This window comes from Marmota flaviventris, chromosome 2 (assembly GCF_047511675.1).
Source record: "Marmota flaviventris isolate mMarFla1 chromosome 2, mMarFla1.hap1, whole genome shotgun sequence".
Lineage (NCBI taxonomy): Eukaryota > Metazoa > Chordata > Mammalia > Rodentia > Sciuridae > Marmota > Marmota flaviventris.
Window position 1 is genome coordinate 36,269,464 of NC_092499.1, and position 24,469 is coordinate 36,293,932.

A 24,469-nucleotide genomic window follows, 5' to 3' on the forward strand; every position below is an offset into this window, starting at 1 on the left:
CCTTTTTGAGATGGTCTTGCTATGCTTCCCAGGCTGGTCACAAACTCCTAGGCTCAAGCAAACCTTCAGCCTCAGTCTCTTGAGTAGCTAAGACTATAGGCATGCACCACTCCATACCTGGTAAGAAAAATCTATTTTAAAAGCGTACACAAGCCAGGTGTGGTGGTGCATATCTATAATCCCATCATATCGGTAGACTGAGGCAGGGGGATTGCAAGTTCAAAGACAGCCTCAGCAAAAGTGAGGCACTAAGCAACTCAGTGAAACCCTGTCTCTAAATAAAATACAAAATAGGGCTGGGAATGTGGCCCAGTGGTTAACTGCCCCTGAGTTTAATCCCCGTCCCCACCCCCACACCCCAAAAAATGTACATAAGTAATCCCAGTGGTTTGGGTAGGTGAGGCAAGAGAATCGCAGGTTCAAACTCAGACTCAGCAACTTAGTGAGGTCCTAAGCAACTTAGGGAGACCCTGTCTCAATTTTTTAAAAAGGCAGGGGGCAGTGCTGGCTCAGTGGTTAAGTGCCCTTGAGTTCAATCGCTGGCACTAAAAATTAATAATAAAATAAAAGCATATACAAGCACATAGTATGATCTGCTTTAATTAATAGAGGAATAAATGAAAAATGTAAAAAAGCCCTTTAAAAAAGAATTTAGAGTTCTTCCGGGGACAGCATTTGGAGGCACTCAAAATGGTCCAGAGTTTGACATTCTATCGTAGGCTTTCCTACAATACAGCTTCTTATAAAACTAGGCTATCCTGAACCCCTGGCAATAGAATAATTTACACAGAGATGGTTGGGAAAGCACCAAAATCTGCATGTGCTATGTTCCCAGGCATACTTCAAGGGGTTTGTGCTGTGAGACCTAAAGTTCTTTTTTTTTTTTTTTTTTCTTTTTGGTACCAGGGATTGAACTCAGGGGCGCTTAACCACTGAGCTACATCTGCAGCCCATTTTTTGTATTTTATTTAGAGATAGGATCTCACTGAGTTGCTTCGGGCCTTGCTAAATTCCTGAGGCTAGCTTTGAACTAGCAATCCTTCTGCATCAGTCTCCTGAGCCTCTAGGATAACAGGTGTCGTGCCACCGCACCCAGCAAGACCTAAAGTTCTTATGAGATGTCTAAAACAAAACAAAAAAAATAACGTGTCAAACCGAGCATGGTGGCATATACCTGTAATCCCAGCAGCTTGGGAGGCTGAGACAGGAGGATTGTGAATCCAAAGACAGCCCCAAGCAATGGCCAGGCACTAAGCAACTCAGTGAGACCCTGTCTCTAAATAAAATAGAAAACAGGGCTAGGGATGTGACCAAGTGGTTGAGTGCCTCTGAGTACAATCCCCAGTGCTCCCCCCACAAAAAAAAAAAAAAGGACAGAGAAAAAAATCATGTCACCAGGGCCTATGGTGGTTCCATATGTGCTAAATGTGTCTGTGACAGGATCAAGTGTGCTTTCCTTATTAAGGAACAGAAAATCATGAAAGTGTTGAAGGCACAAGCACAGAGTCAGAAAGCTAAATTTAAAAAACGAAGCTTCTTTGAATAATAAAAAAAAGAATTTAAAAGCATACTTGAGTTCATATCTTAGCTCTGTTAGTGGGATCATGGACAAGTTATATTCTGGGGCCTCTGACCTCCCATCTATTAAATTAGGGTTGATGGAATTCACTCAGAGGCAGTTATGGCATACAGTCTTGCATAGTAAGAGCTCAATGAATAATGGGTATCACTGTTGTGGAAAGTTGGTGGTGAGGTACCTACCTCTCAGGATTCTTGAGCTCTTCAGTGACATAGTTGAGGGTATCCCAGCCTGAGTAGGAGAACAGAGCTGAGTACAGTGCCAGGGCAATGTCACCCATTACAAATGATGAACCCTCAAAGGAATTCTCCAAGTTAGTCGTGGCTCCTAGAATCCAAGAACAATGGAAAACAGAAGTATTAGTGGCCCACTCCCCTAATGTCAAGATGATCCAATAAAGTAGTGGAAAAATATGGCAGTAAGAGCAGGTAAGTGACTCAGAACATCTTTGGCAGCAACGGCATCAGTGAAGGACAAGGAACAGAAGACAGACATCTATAAAGATGATGGAATGCAGAGAATGACATGGATGGGGATCTTGACAGAAGAGCTCGGCTTTCTAGGATAAGAAACCAGAATGTAGAAGAAGGGGTAGAGAACAGGAATGGTGTCCTGTTTCTCTCTGCTCTATAGTCTGCCTGATTCTTATCCCCTTTCTGACACCAGACACAGCTGACATGAGATAGAAGGACAGGGCTCCATCTGCCCAAGTTAACAGACTAGTTGTAGGGTGGGTTTCTACCTGGAAACTAGAGAAGTGGATATAAGAAGTTCATTGTTGACCTTGCCCACTTTCAAGGGCAGAATCATCAAATCAACAGCACTAGGTTCAAAAACCACAAAAGCCAACTCCCAGAGTATGGCTGTCAGTCCTTTTGCCAAGATCAGCCTCATCTAGGCGTGGTGGCATATGCCTATAAAATAAACATGTCAGTAGGTCCTATGGTGGTTCCATATGTGCTAGAACTAGCATGCATAGAACTTAAAGAACAGGCTTTGGAGTTCGCTGCCTGGGTACATATTTTAGCTCTCCTACTTACCACTACGAACTTGGGCAAATTCTTATAGCATATTTCTTAATCTATAAAAAGGGAATAATAACAGTGCCTACCAAACAAGGTTATTGGAGATTTAAGTGAGATAATATACAAAGTGTATATTAAGAAGAGTATGTCTCATAGAAAATACTTAACAAATATTAACTGCTATTATTTCTTACCCTGGCCAAGTTTAACAATGCCTGCAATGATGACCGCAATCAGTGCTGATACTTTAGCATAGGTGAAAATATCTTGTACCAGGGTGCCCCACTTGACATAGGCACAGTTAACGAAGGTTAAGAGACCTGAAAGAAAAATAATACTGATTGGTGACTAACCCTTCACACCCAGACTCCTAAGCAATTTTTCTAGTAATAGTTACTAAGAAGGCCCGTTTCACAAAGAAAGTATATGTGTTTAGGCTTTTACTTGCTTTGCATAAGAAACTTCGGTCCCAGAATGTCCTTACTATTATCATTCAAAGACATCTGCTGAGCACCTGTGTACACAGCACCACCATGATCCCTACCCCAGCACCTTATACAGGAGACAGAAACAAAGTAATCTCAGATTTGCTTCATACAAAAGTATACCCAGGGGCCGGGGTTGTGGCTCAACTTGCCTAGCATGAGTGAGGCACTGGGTTCGATCCCCAGCACCACATAAAAATAACAACAAATAAAATAAAGTTAAAAAAAAAAAAAAAAGTACACCCAAACTGGATGCAGTGGGAGACAACTGGTAGCTATACAGGATTAGTGTGTTCTGGCTGTTGGCTCTGAGAAGTCACTGTCTCTCCCTCCTACCCACCCTGCCACACACACACACATAGGCTTTAGGACCCAGCACTTTGTCTCATTAGTATTACTGTTAACCTTGCCCAGTCCTGTTATGACTTCATTGTCTGGGCCAGCAGGTCAGAATGTGTGGCCAAGGATTGGGAGGGAGGCCAGACTTCCTGCCCACTGCCTGCCAGATCAGCTGCTTGTTTTTGTGCCTGAAAATATTCTTGCAGCAAAGAGCGATTCCTATAGAATGGGGATAGAGCATTTTTCCTAATGGACAATGCAAAAGTAAGAGCTATAACATTCCTCATAATCCGTCTATCCTGAGGTAGAGGTAATTACTTTACCCAGATAAGCTTGGGTAAAGTTTATGCATTATTCTTAAAGAGCCAAGTTTCTGAACTGGTCTCCAAAGACCTAAAATTATTTTGCAAAGTGTCATGTTTGTATGAGTATATACATTTTTATAGGAAAAGAGCCCATAGCTTTTATCAGAATCTCAGAGAAGATACAGCGGTTGTGTCTCAGTGGCAGCACGTGTGCTTAGCATGCACAAGGCTGTGGGTTCAATCCACAGCACCAATAATAATAATAACAATAATCTTAGAGAAATCTATTAACCTCCCCACTCCCCACCCCCCCCCCCAAAAAAAAAAAAGTTAAGAAGGGAAGCCCACATATGCTATGAAGTTGGCCACTAACCTCAGGATGTAGTGGGGAAGAAAGTTAGAACAACTCTAAGGCTTATCACAATGTCCCTTAGATCCCTTGCCAGCCTCTTAGGAAAGCAGACATACCTTCCCCTTGGTGACACCATGAATCCCTTCACAGCTCAGCGACTGGAACACCATAGGAGTATTTAATCTTAAAGCCCTCTCCCAAAGGCTCCAGGGGTAAGGCCAGCCTTGCCCTGCCAGTGCAGAGAGGGAGGCCCAGTGATGGAACTCATCTACTTCAGGCCACCACAGTCAGAAACCACTTCCTGTCTGAGTTCTCCTGGCAGTTCATGGTCCTCAGTGTCCCCAGTTCTGTTCTGTTATATCCTGGCCTCATACATTCTGGCCCAGAAGCTCCTTCATTCTGAGAAGCAGGAAAGACTGACCTCTCAGAAAAGCTATCCATCTTTCTCTCACCCTCTCTTTCATCTTCATTTTACTTACTGCCCTGTTTTCTACTCTTCTTGAGAGGGGCATTCCTATATAATTCAAACACTTGCCTTTCTGCCTAATAAACAAGATAATAAAGAACCAAATCTTATCACAGGGCTGGACAAAAATGCACCCATCACTCCAGGCCACCCCAGTGCTGAGTTAATAATTAAAGACACAAATGAACAGTCTCCACAGGCATCCCACAAAAATGACCAAAGTGCCTGTATCTTGCCCTGCACAAAACTGCCTAATCTGTTGATCCTCCTCAGTCAGTCATCCACCCCTTACTACCCTCCAGACTTCCACTGCCATCCATTCAGCAGCCCTTGTGCTCTTTTTCTCATCCTGTAATCTCTCTACCCCTTTCCTTCAGGCTCTGTTTATAAACACAACACAAACAAGGTTCCCATTAGAAACACCAAGCACAAGTAATGCTACCATAAGCTCAGGGGAATAGGATACTCTAACACAAATTCCTGGTTAGCCTGCAGAGTAACCCAGGGTCATAACTCCCAACTGGAATAAATGTAAGAGACTAGTTTACAGACCACAGTCTGAGTCTGCAGCTGTGTACCACAAAGGTTCCCTTCTCAGCTCTGTCCAGGGATACAAGCAGGAAAAAGTAGGGACATCCAAAAATTCACCAGCCTTTACTACAAAAACTTCTGCAATGAAAATATATGAATTGCTTATATTTTGGTCCCTATTGCTTCTTCTTCTTTTTTTTTTTTTTTTAATTGTAGTTGAACACAACATTTTTATTTTATTTATTTATTCTTATGTGGTGCTGAGGATTGAACCCAGGGCCTCAAACATGCTAGGCAAGCACTTTACCACTGAGCCACAACCCCAGCCTCTACTGCTTCTTTATTTCTATACTTATCCATTTATCCTCTTAACTCCAGTAGTGCCCCTCCCCCACTCCTGAGTTTTATTTCTCAGCCAGGCACCCACCATCTTGTCCTGATCTGCTCTATGCATTGAGCACAAGGGATCCATTTGACTGGGGGAAAGAGTTCTATGGAAATAAACCCATGGGTGCTGAGGATATAGGCTCAATGCCTAGCATGCTCAAGGCCCTGGGTTGGATCCCCAGCACCACAGAAACAAATAAAAAAGAAGCCAGGGAACAGAGGGAACTGCCTGAAGAGAGCTATCCTCACCTCCCCAGAGCCCTGCTTCCTCCTGGCCCTGGGAGCAGGAAATGCATATGGCAGACAGTAGTGCTGACTAGGCTCTTTGTCCCCTGCCTCAGGATACAGCTGACCAGAGGCCCCAGAGCCCAGCTAAGTATACTGGTCTTAAAGTGGAACCCAACCTCCTGCTTCTATCAGAGACGGGAGGGGACCATGGGTTTAGATTAATGCAGAGGCAATTGCACTCTAACCTCTAGAATGCAGATGCCCTACTCTTTTACCTCTAGGCATAATTCAGTCCTTACCCAACACTTGGCCAAGTCCACAGAAGAATGGCCTAAAATGACCTTAAACCCTTAACCCAGGTACAGCTCCATTCCTGCTTTAACCCCAGGGGAAATAAAAAGACGCAAAGATGTCACTCCTATAACATCTAGAGGTGCTTCTAAATGGATCATCAAACCCAGCCTACACAGAATCTAGTTCTTCCACTACGGCCCAGTGTGAGCTCTAGACTTAAATCCAGAAATCATCAGACAGGTTGATCTAGAAAGGAACAATGCTTGAAGACCCACCCTAGATCCATGCCTAGATTTAGTTTAGATACTCAAACTAAATAGTCCCTGGAAAAAGACATTAAACCCACAATACTCCCAGCACCATTAACTTTAAATACATATCAATGAAACGCACAACTTAGGCTGCTATTTTATCCCATTTTCTGCCTTAAATTCCCAGGAACTATAAAATGTCAATACTTTATTAGATATTCATTCCATTTTTAAGGAAATCTATAGCTCTTCATCCCACTAAGCCAAATTCTCTGGGGCTACACAGGATCAAGCTAAACCCTCTTATACACGATGGCCCTTCTTAGCATTGAAGATTAATATCCTGTGCACCTTGCCCTTCTTTAGGCTAAAAACCCAGTATCTTCAACACCTTGTGGGGCAAATATGGCTTCAAGACCACTAACCATCCCAGGACTCTCCTCTGCATTTACTTCACTGTCAGGGTCTTCCTGGAAACTCAAGACCCCATACAGAGAACTCCAGACATTGTTGCATACTGCAGTGTCACGTCGGAATTCATTAACTACTTGTTTTTCCCCACCTCACATTAATGAGTTATTTTCCGACTTCCTTTCTGAAATTGTAAAAACATTTTTTAAAATACTTTATTAGTTGTTGATGGACTTTTATTTACTTATATGTGGTGCTGAGAATCGAACCCAGTGTCTCACACATGCTAGGCAAGCGCTCTACCACTGAGCCACAACTCCAGCCCCAAAAGCAATTTTTTAAATCCCAGATATAGAACTTTATATTTATCCTTAGTAACTTAGTACTAAGTAACTCCTCTGTGAGTCTTTATGCATCATCCTCACCAATTGCAAATAGGTTTTTCCCCCTTTATATTATTATTAGTTCAAACTGCCCCCCACTTTTTGTGCAATATTGGGGAATGAACCCCAGGCCTTGTGCATGCTAGTCAAGAACTCCCCACTGAGCCACATCCCCAGTCCTCGGTTTTTCAGGTGGGGAAGGTACTGGGCATAGAACCCAGAAGTGCTCTACCATTGAACTGCACTCCTAGCCCTTTATCTCTTTTTTAAACTTTATTTTGAGACAGGGTCTCTCTAAGTAGCCCAGGCAAGCCTCAATTCACAATCCTCCTGCCTCAGCCTCCTGAGTAGCTGGATTATAGGAGCACACCATTGCACCCAGCTTCAGATCCCTTCAATTCTGTGAAATCTGTAAGTTCAATTATCATATCTTCTGAGTATTCACAGAAATTATTGTAAAAATATTGGTTGGGATCACCAGAGCCCTAAAGTCTATCACTACAGAACTTCCTCTGTGTTGTCATTATTCCACATCCTTGAACCAAGAATTTTATCTAGTCTACCTTTTTATGTCTTGTCATAAAGAATATCATGAGTTTTCCAAGAAGCTCTCTGAAATGTGTATATACATGTCTCTGCTCTAACAATCTCATGATGCTACCAAATGATTCAATGCAATTAATATAATATTATGCACATCATAGCAACACCCTTGTAATAGCCAAAAATGGAAACAAAGCCAGGTGTGGTGGTGCATGCCTGTAATCCTAGCAGCTCAGGAGGCTGAGGCAGGAGAATTGTGAGTTCAAAGCCAGTCTCAGCAAAAGCGAGGCACTAAGCAACTCAGTAGGACTGGGGATGTGGCTCAGTGGTTGAGTGCCACTGAGTTTAATCCCTGGTACCAAAAAAAAAAAAAAAAATGGAATGAAAAAAATGCCCATCAATATTAGAATAGATTAAATGGTATAGTGGTACAATATAAAACAGCAGTGAAAATAAATTGTCTACAACTACAGATAAAAATACAGATGAATCTCAAGAATATTAAATGAACAAGCATGACACAAAAGAGTACACACTGTTTATGCTCATTTATATAAACACTGGCAAATCCATTCTACTAGAAATCAGGGTTGTGAAGGCAGAGACTGGAAGAACTATAAGAGGGGTTAGGGGCCAATTTTTTTATGGGGATGCTGGTTACAGATATATGCTCACTTTATGAAGATTCAGTAAGTCAAATATTTGTGATATGTGCACTAGACCTTGTATATATTATACTTATACAGAAAAAAATAAAATTAAACCCCCAAAAGAGGTTAGGTTGGCATGCTTGTTCTTAGTGAATTCATACAGATTACTAATGATCTTTTCTTTCCATTTCTCACACTTTGCTAACTATATTTAACCAACAAGCCTAGAATTTGGGTAAGAATCAATCTTGAATTATCAGTCCAAAGTGTTCAGAGACTACCTTTGAAAAGGCTAGGTTATCACTGTGATAGCCAGAATAATCCCCACACATATACACCAAGAGGTTCACATCCAAAACCCTGGAAATAGTGAACTATATTATATTACATGGCAAGGGAGAATTAGAGTTGCAAACAGAATTAAGGTTGCTAGTCACATGACCTTAAAATAGGGCAGGCCCAATGGAAAGATGGAAAACGGAGGCAGAAGGGTTAAAAACTGAGTGATGCAATATGAGAAAGATTCTACCAGTTATTGCTGATTTTGAAGATGAAAGGGGGCCAAGAACCTTTAAAAGCTAGAAACAGCAAGAAAACTGATTCTATCCTAGAGCCTCCAGAATAGAATACAGCACTATCGACACTTTGTCTTTAAACCAGTAAGATCTATTTCAGACTTCTGAGCTCCATAACTGTAGTATAAAAAATATGTGTTGTTTTAAGCCATTAAATTAGAGGTAACAGTAGAATGAATGGGACATAACTTTCCTATGTTTATATATGAATACACAATCATAACTACACATCATGTACAACCACAAGAATGATGTTATACTCCATGTATGTATACCAAAATATATTCTAAAAAGAATACAAATAATAATAATAATAATAATAATAATAGGTAACTTGTTGCAGCAGCAAGAGGAAATTCACTCAGCTGCTTTCTTTATACACCCTTCCTGCTCTCCAGAATCCTGAAGATACCTAGTAGTGATTCTGTGATCTTATCTACCTAAAAATTCTGTCCACTTGTCTGCAACTAGGTAATTAAAAATATTAAGTCATGACATGCTTTATTACTATTTCTCAACTCTCTTTGTCTTGCTCTTTTTATTGGCCTAACCACTTTACTGAAATCTTTCTAGATTGACAGTCTTCAGGCTTGACAGAGAAGTGTAAAGGGAAAGTGGGACCTATGGCCTTTTCCTTTCTCTATCTATTATTTCAGAAACCAACTGTCCCCAGAATGTACATCCCTGCCTTACTGGTCTCATCTGAGCATGCCTCTCAGAGCCTGTTATTGTCCTCAGTCACTTCTTTAGAACTTAGTTCCTGCTGGGCATCAACCTCTAGACACTCTCCTTGCAGTTCTGGGACACACCTGCATTTAGCCTTGGTTACATCTCTTATCATCTTTCATATATCTTCTTTCTAAAAATCTAAGTTCATCAAAAAGCAGCTTCTTCAATCACACTGGTTTCTTTGGATATCTCCTTTTCTTTTTATATATATATTTTTTTTATTATATGTGGACACAATATCTTTATTTATTTTTATGTGGTGCTGAGGACCAACCCAGTGCCTCATATGTGTGAGGCAAGCACTCTACCACTGAGCCACAGCCCCAGCCCCCTGGATGTCTCCTTTTCTTCTTAAATAAGATTATTTTCAACTATTTGTTCAGAATTTCATTTTTTAAAATCTTCCGTTTTGCTTTGTTGCTTGTGTCTTTGGCTATGAGATTATAGTTCTTTTCTCTGAGCTTTTTTTGTAATCTCTTTGCCTAAAATTTAGAGTGCATCTCTGAGGAAATCAATAATTTCTTTTTTTTAGAAGACACAAACTCAGTAAACATAGTCACTTCCTCACAAGTATTCCACATTTTACCTGATTATATTAAAAATAATAATAAGTCCTTATGCATGAGGCCCTAGGTTCAATCCTCAGCACCAAATAATAAGTCCTTATCCTTTAAAAATTCACACTGAAGCCTTTAAAGGCTAAATGGTAATAATACCTTAGATTTGTTTTAAGTAATCCAATGGGGTGAGTAAGGGATCAATGCAAGTATATATAAAACAATGATGACAATTATTGGCATTTGAACCTTAGAAGTTCATCTCATGATTCACTCTATTCTGTATGTGCTTTTAGTTTTCCATAATAAATCCTTTTTTTTTTTTTTTAATATATAAAGGTACCACTTCTAACAAAATGAAAGCAACTCTAGCAAAAGATACTCAAAGAATTGACCTTCAATCATGACTATTTTCCCTTTTGTACCAATGTTATAATCAGGAAAACAAAATATTTATATCTTCTGATTTGATGGTATGCAACTTATGCCCACAATTATATCACTTCTAGTTTCTCTTCACTAAGCTTCATCCCTCAGGATATGGATTTATTTTTCATGTACTATTACAATGAGAGACCTTCAGGAAAATGTCCTAAATGGAACATAAGAGGCCTCCAACAGCACTATGTTAATAATTATTCTCCCAGTGGTGAGCATATAGAATTAACAGAGGCTAGCATCTTTATGCCCCTTATAAGATAAAGGCTACATCTCTTTAGTGACAAAGAAAAGACTTCTATTCAGGCATAAAGAGAAACCCTCCCTTTAGGCAGGGACCTGGAAGCAGTATTAGGTGGTAGTGTTCATTATAGTTGTCAGAAAATAAAGAAAAAAGAAAGATCTTAGGTATTTTTTTGTCTGTTTATTTTGTACTGAGGACCAAACACAGGGCCTCATGCATACTAGACAAGTGCTCTACCACTGAGCTAAATTTCAACATTTTTTTTTGAGACAGGATCTCCCTAAGTTGCCCAAACTGACCTCAAACTTGGGATCCTCCTACCTCAGTCTCCTCAGTAGCTGGGATTACAGAGAGAGGGAAATTTCAATACATCAAGATATTGAGTCAGGTGTGGTGACACATGCCTGTAATTCCAGCTACTTGAGAGGTTAAGGCAGGAAGATCACAAGTTTGAGGCCAGCCTGGGCAATTTAATAAGATCAGCTTTGAAAAAAACAATTTTTTTTTTTTTTTTTTTTAAGAGACAGGCTCTAAATTGCTTAAGGCCTCACTAAGTTGCTGACTCTGGGTTTGAACTTGCAATTTTCCTGCCTCAGCCTCCCCAGCCACTATATTATAGGATTTTTTTTTTTTTTTAAGAGCTATAGATGTAGCACTTAGTGGCAGAACTCTTACCCAACATGCACAAGAACCTGGGTGACATTGGCAGAGAAAGAAAGCATCCCTCATTATAACAGATTCTCATATAAGTCCATCTCTCTTTGATATACTACATCCCAATTTTTCTAACAAACCTATCACTTTTAAACAAAGTATCCTCTTCCACTATTATATTCTAATCAAATATCACTAATAGCTATGAAATTGTTTTCCCCATGCATTAAAAAGTCTAATATATTTATTAGTCTTATTTGTAATGTTGTACCTGAGTCTAAAAACTTCATTCCTGATCTTCTATCCTGTTGTCTCCAAACACATTACCGATTGACTCCTTCACCTTTATTATTCTTGCTATGTAATACCTGACAGCCCCCAAAATACACAAGATTTTTCTTTTATCTTTGCATTTTTCTCTTTGCCTCTAAAATTTCAGTTTTAAGTCTTATTAAACACATCCCTCTAATCACTATGAAACCTGCCCCCAAGTCATCTTTCTGGTATCTTAGGATTTACAGTCAGATATTCTGATCTTCATTCTTTATTCTTTCTTTTCTTTTTTTTTTTTTTTTAAAGGAGAGAATTTTTAATATTTATTTATTTTTTAGTTTTCGATGGACACAACATCTTGGTTTGTATGTGGTGCTGAGGATCGAACCCAGGCCGCACGCATGCCAGGCGGGCACACTACCGCTTGAGCCACATCCCCAGCCCCATTCTTTATTCTTTCATATACATAGCCTGCAACTGACAGAGAACAATGAACGTTCCATGTGAAATTCAGTTTACTATCATGAACTTCAATGTCATCAGTGACAGATCTCAGTCTTCTGGTTAGTGAAATCATTCCGTCCTACAGTAACTGACAGAAGAATAGCAAGCGTGTTTATTACATGTTGCTCAGAAAAACAGCACATCTTTATATTTGGCTGGGTCTGTATATAGTCAGAGGCTCACTGCTCAGGAACAACAGCCAAGCCCCTTATCTGGTACACTCGGGCTGTGAAGGCCCTGAGGCCTCCAGAATACTTTTTCCACTGCTATTTCCTCAAAACGTTCAAATTTAAGCTCTCTAGAAGACATTCATATCTGTTGCCCAAACCCAGAGATTTCAGGTTTCTTCTTCCTTATTTTCTCTGCTGTATCCCCATTGTTTTTTTCTAATGCTAATTTGTGATACTCTCTATACCCCAAATTTCTCCCCTCCTCCTTCCAGCCCCAGAGGTGCAGTTCTTTCTTTCAGAATAGATGGCCTTCAAACTTTTTTCCTTTTCAGGTAACAGAACCTTTTTGCTTACTCAGACATCATGGGTGAGAGCCTTTGGCAAGAAGGCATACCAAGCACAAGCCCTATGGGTCACTGGATCAGACCCCTCCCAGTGTCCTTCCTGTAAATCAGTCAGCACTTTAGTTGCAGTGGCTCTGACCTCTCTGAAGGAGCAAGCAGACCATGTACTAAGTGGCTCTTATATTACAACCCTCTCTGTGCCCTTCTCAAGGCCAGCTAGTCCCTGTGAATCAGATCCACACTGTTTGCTCAGATAGATTCAGGGTCTAAGGATTTAAACTGAATCTGAGTGGTCATCAGAATCACCTGAGGAATTTGTTAACCTGCAGTGTCCTTCCAGAAGTTCTGATTAAGGAGATCTGAGACAGGGTTTTCCAGGGCAGTCTGATGATCTGCCTGCTTGGGCAGGTTACCTGAGATGACCACCTAACGAAATAATCACATACACAGCAATTTTAATCAGAACAAGTCTAATCACTGAACTCAGAGATCCTGCATCTTGGCTACACACTGGGACAAGCCCGTCCAGTGCTAGGGTGCCATCCCACACAATGAAGTTGAAAACTCTGGGGTGGAGCCCAGTCATGAGCATGTTGTAAAGGCTCCCCAGATGATTCTGAAGCACAATGACAAGTACTGCTCCTCCCACCTCCTGGACACAAGAACCCCCATCAATTCTCCTCAGCAGTAATTTTTCCTTCTTCCTCAGTTTTCATTCTCCAAGCCAATTCCCATTCTTCTCCAAGTGGTTCAGATGCATTTATTCAGGAAGTGGGTGATGAGTGTTGTGTTTTTGTTTTTAATCTCCATAGAGATTAATAACAATATAAGTGCAATGTACAGTCAGGGTGAGGACCCATTGTCCCTACCTTCTTCCCCAAACTCCTCTAGATTATCCCCTCAGCTTCTTCTGAGGTAGAAAAGAGAAGAAGGATAAGACCCAGGGTGAGCCCCCAAGAGCCTTGAGGACCAAACAAGCACACATCTCTACTTCCTTCACTGCTGTGAAGAGTTTGTTCCTAGGTTCACACTAACCCCACTAGAAAGGATTCAAGGCTCTAATGCCAGTCTATTTGTTAAAGTGAACATAGGACATGATTTTGCCTTCAACCTAAGATGTCTCTTGGGAAAACTCCTCTGAGATAAATAGCATCCAAGTAGAAAGTTCAAAGGACAGAAAATCAGTTGGAGGTCCCACATTTGGTTGTTTCAGCTCAGTAGCCACAGGTACATGAGGTCAGTCTTTCTGGTCAGGAAAAGCTACACAAGGACACGTGGCCAAAGCTCTCAGTCAGACACACACACAAGGGGATCCGAAGTCCTTTACAGTACACAAGCAGCTCAGCAGACTGAGGATGAGGCATCTGTCCTCCCATCTGCCTAATTTCCACAGCAACACTTAGCCCTTCACCATCATCATAAAAGCCAAAAGCATGAACTGCCCTTCTCAGCCATGTTGAATCTGTAATCATAACCTCTGTATGCATCTAACATTTATTGAAGAACCTTCTAGTACATGCAATTCACTAGAGTCAAGTACAAGGAACACAAAGAATCTTTGCCTGCTCCCCAAAAAACAGTACTCTGGCCGGGAGTGGTGGCAAATACTTGTAATCCCAGCAATCCAGGAGGCTAAGGCAGGAGGATCACAAGTTCAAGTCTAACCTCAGCAACTTAGCGAGGCCCTAAATAACTTAATAAAACCGTGTCTCAAAATAAAAAATTAAAAGGGATGGGGATGTAGCTCAGTGGTTAAGTGCACTTGGGTTCAATCCTGGGTATCCAAAAAAAAAAAAAGAAAGAAAGAATAAGAAAGGAAGGAAAAAAGAAAACAGAACTCTTTTTAGGAACCCTGGTATGAAGGCAGACTGAAGGCACAGATGTAAAATGCCATGTTAACAAAAGACAAAACAACTTGACCAAAATAAGTAGGGTGCAATATGGGCAAGAATGGCAAAGCAAGAACAGAAATGTCCACCCAGGCTAACAGTGAGCCAGAACACCTTGGCTCTGAGGAAAGAACATTTGAATAGAGATGGGAGTTCTGGACTACCCCCTGACTCTGCCAAGAAAAAAGTTCCACATCTCTTGAAAAACATGAAGAAAGTCTCAGCTTTACTTTCTGATCACTGAGGTTTTTAAAATTAAAATTACTTTTAAATTCATCCAAAGACAGAATGTAGAAAGTGAAGTTTTTAGAAATTAATGAGATACATATGATTGTGAATATAATTTGAAGTGGAAGATACAATTTTTAACAGACAATTATGTGATAGGTCACTTACATATTTATATACATTCTCTAACATACTCTGACAAATAATAGCTTTCATTATCTTCATCTTAAAATCAAAAAAACCCGAGGCCATTCAGTCAGTGGCCAGTTCCAAAGTCTATATCGATTTCACCACACCACATACCACCCTAATTGTATGCAAGAATATGGGACTAGGAGCAGGACTATCTCCAATTATGGTAATGGAGACACTTCTACCTGCAAAGAACTGGAGCAATCCACAGAGCTCTGCGTAGCCAGAATAACCAGCTTTAAGAGGGCCCCTCTGCATATCTCCCTGGTTGGGAAAAGCAACCATTCCTGATACCCTAAACTAGACAGGACATGAGTTTCCTTCAGAATGTAATTCACTCACTCATTCCTTCATTCATTAAACAAACATGTATTAAGTACCCACTGTGTTTCAAACCCTATGCAAGCTCCAAGTTAATACCTAGACTCTAGCTTTCATGAAAAAATGAATAGGGACTATTACAAGAAGCGTGCACTGTGAAAGTAACTGAGAGGTAACCCATATAGTCGAGGGAATGAAGAGAGTACAGGTGGGCACTAGGACCACTGTTACCTGGACTGAGTACACACAGGCTACAGTGCTAGAGAGGGGGAGGGGAAACTGTAGTCCTGGAAGAGAGGGCAGCATGTGATTATCCTGACAATGCAAATCAGCAATGAGTGAAGTCATCCACTTGTACAAAAAACTTATCTAAGCAATAATCGGTAAATGATTTCAAGGTCTATTAACAAGCAATACTAGATTATCTAGGGCTATGGTTCAGCAGTTGTAAAGGGAGACTACACCTGCCAAAGGACAGTAAGAAGCGTTTGCTCTCTTGAAATTGTCACTGTTTGAACAGGAAAATATGGTACAAATATAGATGATACTTCTAGGAGGTAATGAAAAGGAAACTGGAGCTAATACAGTTGATCTAGGATTAAACCTAGTCCTGCCTGAATCCATGTTCTCAACTAAGCACTGCTCCCTCCCAGAGGGATGATGGTACCCCCTACTCTATTCAAGGAAGAGAAATGCTGACTTAGGGCACCCAATCATGCCAACCATGCAGAAGGTCTTATTTCATACAACTTCAGAAACATACTCCCCAACCAACATAAGGCAGGCTTAAGTCTTTACTATAAAATCTTCCCTCAACCTTGGTCCTGCCAACTAACAGCAACCCTCCCCTTGTTTGTTTGTGGTGCCTGAGATTGAGACAGGGGCCTCCCACATGCTAAGCAAACACTCTGCCACTGAGATACACCCACCAACTCCCAGAGTCAGTCTTCTAAAAAGCATATCTATATTCTTTTCCCTTCCTTTATCTCTACAATGCAGTCTGATGTCCTTTCCCCCTTTCTTCCACCCCATCAAAGTTTCTGTTGTTCTCTTTGTTGGAATCTATTAATTCCAAATGACATTCCATTCCTTATCTTACTTAACAGTTCTTCCCAAAAGGCTACTTTTGAGTGTAAACTCATCTCCCCTGGGCATGTCCACCCAGGCTAACAGTGAGCCAGAACACCTTGGCTCTGAGGAAAGAATATTTGAATAGAGATGGGAGTTCTGAACACCTATCACCACCTATTCTCTATGCTCCCTCCTCCACCCACTAATCACACTGCATTAGAATGGTTTATGTGTCTGTCTCTCCCATACACAATGAGCTAGGTAAGGGCAGAGCTGAGTAACCATCATTCTTGTGCTCCCAGAACTGGGCACACAGTAGACACTGAATATATTTTGCTAGATAAACAAATGATATTTCTGAAATCTGATTCTACCCTTAACATCTAGAAATTTATTGCCTTAGGGGAAAGCCCATATGAAATACCACTGACCTCCTTAATCAATTATATTCAATCTAGCTTTACCTCTGGGCAGTTTGAATACTGTTGCGCATTCATTCCTTCTCAAATCACTCTCTTCCACTCACTATCTTTCAATTCTCTTCCTCTCTATAGATGTTCTTTCTCCATCATTCAGTAGAATGCCTATCCTTCAAATGTTGATATTCCTTAGAATGTTATCCTCTGCCCTTTGTCCTCCCTTTCTACAACCTGTCCCAAGGTCATCTCATCTGCTTCTACAGTTTCAATTAATATATGACAATAATTCCCAAAAATATATTACCAGCCAACTATAATGATTCCAGAAACATCCAGCCACCTACTAAATACCCAACCACTTATAGACATCAAACTCAACATATTAAGAACTAATCCCATCAATTTCTCTCAAACCTACTGCTTCTCAAGTATTCCCCATATAAGTAATTGGCATCAGCATCCACCCATTTACCCAAGCTAGAAATATGGGGATCTTACCATCATCAATGATATCTGCTGATATCTAATTAATGTATAAATCTTAACCAGTCCCCTTATCCCCAAAACATGATTCTAGTCCAAGCCACCATCATCTCTCACCAAGACCAGCTTCCTAACTGGTCTCTCTGCTTTCAGTCCTACATACATACTGGTGGGGGGTGGGGGGATCATTCTAAAAATCACAAACTTAAAAAAAAAGAAAATCATAAACTCTAAATCACAAATGTCATTCCCCTAAGGCAATGAAAAATCTTAAGATTTTTTTTCCACCAAATTCCTTAATGTGATTTGTATGATAGACTTGCATTTTCCAAAGACGTTTCAACAATGTCTCACATTCCACATGCTTTTCTTACAATTTAACACTCCATCTTTTTAACTCCATGAATTTAACACTCTATCTATTAAGATGTAGAGTCTGAGGGCTGAGGATGTAGTTCAGTGATAGTGCTTGATTAACACGCATGAGACCCTGGGTTTGATCCCCAGCACCACCAAAAGTGTGATGTGCATGTATAAATACATAACAACAAAGCCCACTATTACATGTAATTATAAGGATAATGTATCCTCTTGGAGCTCCCAGACTGGTCTTACGCGGGTGAGTGTCAGTCCAACAGTTTTCTTAAGAGTAATCTTCTGTGAATGTTTCTACCTATAGAGTATGGCAGGATTGACACCATGTGACTTCAGAGGCTAAGTTATAGAAGACAACACAACTTTCTACTTTTGTTGCTGAAATACAGATTTTTTTTTTTAATACTGAGGATTGAACTCAAGACCTTGCACATACTTGGCAAGTGCTTCATCACTGAGCTATATCTCCAGCCCCTAAATCCTCATTCTTGAAGATTTTAGCTGCTAAGTAAGCAGTCTGATTGCCCTGAGGCTGCCAGGCTGTGAGGAAGCCAAATAAGTCCAGGTATAAAGACCACATGGAAAGGCTCTGGTACAATTTGGAAAAAAAAAAAAAAAAGTTCCCAACTTTCTCAGAGCCCTCCTTTTGACTACAATCACGTGAGAGCTAGAACCCCCCACTAAGCCCTTCACAAATTTCTGAGCCAAGGAAACCATGAGAGAATAAAATGATTACTGTTTTCAGCACTGAATTTTAGGCAAATTGTTACACAGCATTAATAAATAAACAGATTATAGAGTCATGAGTAACCTATCCCTCAACCCCCATTTACCTCTGCATGCCAACTCTCAGCATTTCCTTACACTCAATCCCGCAGCCCATCTTGAAACCCTTCGTTGTCTCAAAGATGCCCTTCTTTCAGGCATTTGTATATTCTGTGCTTGGGACCTGAAACATTTCTCTTCCTATTCTATACCTCATCAATTCTTCCCCATTCAGGTGTCAGTTTAAGCTTCTAAAGGGAGTTTCTCAATCTCTGGGCTAGGAAGGGTTCTTCGGAAGCTCCCTGAGCCTTGCAAATCACAATGCTCACCACAACTCACTGTAATCTTGTCCTGAGGTACCCATCCTGACTCCTGGTACACATCATGCTATCTCCCATTTGCCGCCACTTCTCTCTCTCTCTCTCTCTCTCTCTCTCTCTCACACACACACACACACACACACACACACACACCTCCATAAAGACAATGACTAGTGCACATGAACATTTGTTGAATACTCTATTTCCAACCCTATGTATTTTCTAAGCTTAAAAATGGGCTACTATCCAACAAATTTCAAATTGGACATGAGACCATCTTCTCCTTCCCTGTAAATTAATTATACCATTATCTACCAGTTGCCCAAACAGAAACCTCAAAACCCTTCTCTTTCTTTTATCTTCTTCTCCTTCTCCTTCTCCTTCTTATTCTTGAAACAGGGTTCATTCACTATGTTGCTGAGGCTAGTCTAAATTCATGAGCTCAAGTGATCCTCCCGTCTCAACCTCCCAAGTAGTTTGGGACTACAGGTGCATACATCCATGCCAGGTTTATTTGAAGAATATTTATCCTGGGTGTGGTAGCAAAGGACTATAATCCTAGCAACTCCAGAGGCTGAGGCAGGAGAATCACAAATTCAAGGTCAGCTTCAGCAATTTAGTGAGACCCTGTCTCAAAATAAAAATAAATGGCCTGGGGACATAGCTCAGTGGTAAAGTGCCTCAGGGCTTAATCCCCCAGTAACCAAAAGAAAAAAAAAATTAACAAGCTCCTCTCTATTTTCTTTGATGGGGATATGGTGGATCATAATAGAGGTACAGCTCTAACCAGCTCAGAACTTAAGAGACCATGGGGCTTCAGATGTAGCTCAACAGTTGAGTGCATGGTTAGCATGCATGAGGCCTGGGTTGGATCCTCAGCACCAAAAAAGAAAAAAACAGACTAGTGGACGTTTTCCTGAACAACTTCCTCTCCCTTATAACTGACATTCTAATATGTCTCATTGGTTGTACTAATTACAAATTGCTCTTAGATCTCTCCTTCCCTGTCTACTCCAACTGCCATGGCTCTAGTTGAGACATTTATCATTTGCTGCCTGGATTGCTACAAGAGCTTCCTGATGGTGTGTCTGCCTCAAATCCAGCCATTATGTTCCAATCTAGCTATACTGCTTTCCTGCTTAAAGTTCTCATTGGTTCTCATATGCTTTAAGACAAATCTAAATCCTCCAAGGGAAGTATGACTCATGCTCTAGCCCCTTGCCTCCCTTTGCCCCCTTATATCCCATAATCCCCCATGAATACTCCATGCCCTATATTTTTTCTCACATTGTACCCATATATTACCTTTCCCCATGCCCACAATGTCCTGCTTCTTTCTTCATTCAATAGCTATTTACTATACACCTAGCAGAAACTGGGCACTAATACAGGTGCCAATAAATCAGCAGTGAAAAAAAAAAATTCTTTTTTTAAGGTGGGGGGATGAGGGTTTTATTGGGGATTGAACCCAGGGTACTTAAACACTGAGCTACATCCCCAACTATTTTTATTTTTTGAGACAAGGTCTCATTAAGTTGCTAAGACTGGCTTCAAACTTGAAATCCTCCTGCCTGAGCCTCTGAATTTGTTGGGATTACAGGGGTACACCACCAGGCTGGCCAAAACAAAGTTTTTACTCTCATGATGTTTACATGCTATAAGCAAAGACATACTATAAACAAGTAAACAATGCCAGGTGGTAAGGAATGCTATAAAGAAAAACAAAACAGGAAGCTGGGGATAAAGTTCAGTGGCAGAGCACTTGCCTAGCATGTGCAAGGCCCCTGGTTCAATTCCCAGCACTGCAAAAATAAAAAAGGAAGAAGAGGAGGAAGGAAAGAAGGAAGGAAGGAAGGAAGGGAGGGAGGGAGGGAAAAGAAAAGATAGATGGGATGAAAAACCAAGAGTGATTTTCTTGGCAAAAGAAATAAGTACCAACCCCTGAGGCTATAACATGCCAAACAAATTTCAGGAAAAGCAAAAAGGCCAGTATAGACGGACAACTTCAGTTGGTAGAGTGCTTGTCTCGCATGCGCAAGGCCCTGGGTTCAATCCTCAGCACAACAAAGAAAAGACCTTCCCCCCAGCTTGATTCCTTTCATTTTTCTGCTGATGCAGACATTGCACACCCTGAATAAGCCACTCTCCACCTCTCCTGGCACCCATCTTATGTACTGAGCTTAACACTTTGTTTGCCTGGGTCCTCCGCCACACTGCAAATGATCTTTTGGCTTCAGGTTTTATAGAGTCTACCACATTCAGTAAAATGTGGTAGACTCTAGTCAAAACTTTCTTCCTTTGTTCCAATTTCACTTCGTGCAACTAACCTCCCAATTACAAGATTGCTTTTCCAGTGACTATGGCTCCAGGAAGAGGATGCCTTGATGGTGAACACATGCATTCTGGTCATTAGAAATTACATACCATTTATACAATTACACACCATTAGAAATTTCACTATTGGGTACAAATAAACTGATATTAGCATTCAAACTTCTTTTTTTAGGTTAAGTGTGACTAAGCTACAGACTAAATGACCTGACTATGTCATGATGACAAAGGAAGACACTGCTAATGGAAGGGTCACATAGACGCCCAGCTCAAGTCCCAGATGCCCCCTCAGCCTCCTCACTCAGCCCACCTCCCCTGTTTCAGATGGTAGCCTCATCAACCCCCAACTACATCAGTTCAAACCCTTCTCTTCACCTCTGAGAGGCTCTCATATAACACACATACACATACACACACACACACACACACACACACACGTCTTACAAATTCCACCCTGTAACTATTTCTTTATCCATTCTCTCATCTCTGTTCCTTAAGGCCCTTAAGGCCACTCTGCAGTGCAAGTCTTTACCACCCTTCAGAGTTTTCCTCCTTCACAGTTTTCCTTCTAATCAATTCTGATCATTTCAGCACCTCCAACCTTCTATGCCCCCACCACTGTAAAGTCAACAGCTTCCCTGCCTTCAAGATCAAGCCCAACCTGTTCAGGCACCATGTAAAACCCTCTTCACCTTGGGTCACCTCTTCACTCCTCTCCCACCCCACATTCCAACCATACCACTACCTAGAATTCTCTGAACATTCTGTGCCTTTTACACCTCTACTTCTTTGCACATGCAGTTCCCTCTGAGAAATGTTCTAGGAGACAGCTTTTTATCTTTTCAAAATTCACTTCAGACATCACATTCTATGTAAAGTCTTCTGAAGCTCTCCTCCCCACAAAAATAAAGTTGTCCCACTTGCTTTTTAATTTATTTATTTATTTATTTATTTATGGCTTGTTTGTTTATTTATAGTTTGTGCTGGAGATTGAAATCAGGGGCGCTTAACCACTGAGCCACATCTCCAGCCCTTTTTAATATTTTATTAGAGACAGGGTCTCACTGAGCTGCTTTAGGGCCTCGCTAAATTGCTGAAGCTGGCTTTGAACTCTCCATTTTCCCTCCTCAGCTTCCCCAGTTGCTGGGATTACAGGCATTTGCCACACCTGGCCCCACTCACTCTTATGGTGCCTCCAACAGTACACTTATTATATTCTATGACAATTATTTGTTAATATATTTGTCTCCCTCTTAGACTATGAGTTCTTAAATGGAAAAGACCATACATTATTCTTCTTTATTGCCTGGCACAAAGTAAAATAACTGCTATATAGTATGCCCTAAAGATAAGCTTTCTGAGGGAGGAAATGAAAGGAAGTTTTATATTAAAGAACTTCTCTTGCTAAATCTGAAGATTTAGCCTAGGTCTCCACTTAGGCTAACCAGAATGTCCTCGTAGGTCTCAGTGTCTGGCTAACCAGAATGTCCTCATAGGTCTCAGTGTGGACTTGTGGTATATATTTAAGACAATCCTAGTAGAGTGAAGAATGTACTGTGCTAGGAACTTATGAAGCAGTGGTTAAAGGAATAAACCCATAAACATGCATATGTCACTAAATTCTAACAATCTTGGTCGCCCTTCTGAACCTTCTTCCATATCTCCATGTCTCTCTGAACTTATTAAAGATAGAACAAAGTCCAGATATGCAGTATATCTCATTATCTAACCATGACCACTGAGGAGAAAGCCAAGCAGCAAGAAGAGGAAAATGCTTACAAGTAGTCAAGAAAGAAAATAATTTTAAACATAGTAATAATTAGTACTTCACACTTGAGTCATGATTTGTGGTTTTGTTTCCCTCTTGGACTATGAGTTCTTAAATGGAAAAGACCATACATTATTCTTCTTTATTTGATTTTTTTTTTTTTTTTTTTTTTTTTTTTTTTTTTTTTTTGATGATAGTGTCTCACTATATTGCCCAGGCTGGTCTCAAATTTGCGGGTTCAAAATATCCTCCTGCCTCAGGCTCCAGAGTAGCTGAGACTGTAGGCATGTGTCACTGTACCCAACCTCAAGAATTTTATTTCATTCTCACAGCAACCTGGAAGTAAATAGTCATAGTGCCTTGCACCAAGATCACACAACTATTGAGCCCAGGCTCAAACACAAGTCTGGTACATTCTTCACTCTACCAGAATTGTCTTAAATATATACCACAAGTCCACCCACAAAACCCCATGCTTTTTATTCATTAGGGAGCTTGGCAGGCTCATGACAGTGGCTACTCTGCATGAGTTCTTGCAAGGGTGTACACTGTGTTTGTATGTATATGTGGGTATTCAAAGGTTTGGATACATTTCTTCTCAAATTAGAAGAAGCTGATTAAAAGGGGATGAATGGTGAAGGTAGGAACAATACCAGAATCAAGGAACAACAGATGATAGAGATGACACAGATAAAAACCAGAAAAGAATAAAGCCTGAAGAGCTATAATCAGGCCAGCAGTCAGAGATCACTGAGGAAGTAAACATTCTTCCCTACCCCAATGGCCTGGGAAGCCCTCATAGTCATACAAGAATTGACATGTATGACAATGATCTTTACTCACAAAAAGAAATTTCAAATTAGCGGCGCACACCGGTAATCCCAGTGGCTTGGGAGGCTGAGACAGGAGAATCGCAAATTCAAAGCCAGCCTCACAACTACGAGGTGCTAAGCAACTCAGCGAAACCCTGTCTCTAAATAAAATAAAAAATAGGGCTGAGGACGTGGCTTGGTGGTCAAGTGCCCTTGAGTTCAATCCCTGGTACCAAAAAAAAAAAAAAAAAAAGTCAAATTAAGAAAACAGAACTCTGGTGCCAAAGGTGATGCAACCATCTTTAAAATATTACTTAGATGGAATGATCCTTCTCTACACAAGATATGTAACTATATATCCACATTTGAGGAGCCCCTAAACCAACAGAGCCTGATATTAGTTTCACCAGTGCACAAGATTATCCACAAGTGATTAGAGAAAAACTACAGATCACATTTAAGACCTCAGGGGGAAACCCTCTTGCTACACAAAGTAGTGCCTTCCACCACCACCCCAATCATTGCCATGTGTGACAAACATCCATACACAGAGATGAGTTTGAGCTATAAACATGAACACACAAAACACAGGAAGACCCATAAAAGAGAGACAGTTCTCTGAACAAAAGTAAAAACAGGGGGACTGGTGAGGAAAGTGAGTAAATGGGGTAATGAAAAAATTGAAAGAGAAGAAAATGTGGGTTTGATAGGAAAGAGTTGATCCAGTGAGCAACTACAACTATTGACAAATTCTTGCACACCCCACTTATGCTGCTGC

General features: G+C 40.7%; 1 protein-coding gene and 1 pseudogene across 4 annotated transcripts in view; one reads left to right on the top strand and one right to left on the bottom strand.

Annotated features, from left to right (window-relative positions):
* Slc7a7 (solute carrier family 7 member 7) overlaps positions 1 to 24,469 on the bottom strand; it is a 58,415-nt gene that overhangs the window by 5,255 nt on the left and 28,691 nt on the right. For all 4 annotated transcript variants that reach the window (XM_027920142.3, XM_027920143.2, XM_027920141.3 and 1 more), the window contains exons 3-4: positions 2,799 to 2,924; positions 1,762 to 1,906 (exon numbers count right to left, since the gene is read on the bottom strand). In XM_027920142.3, the coding sequence (XP_027775943.1) occupies positions 1,762 to 1,906; positions 2,799 to 2,924 (271 nt within the window). The remainder of the gene's footprint in view (positions 1 to 1,761; positions 1,907 to 2,798; positions 2,925 to 24,469) is intronic.
* LOC114078952 (large ribosomal subunit protein eL34-like) lies at positions 589 to 1,546 on the top strand (annotated as a pseudogene).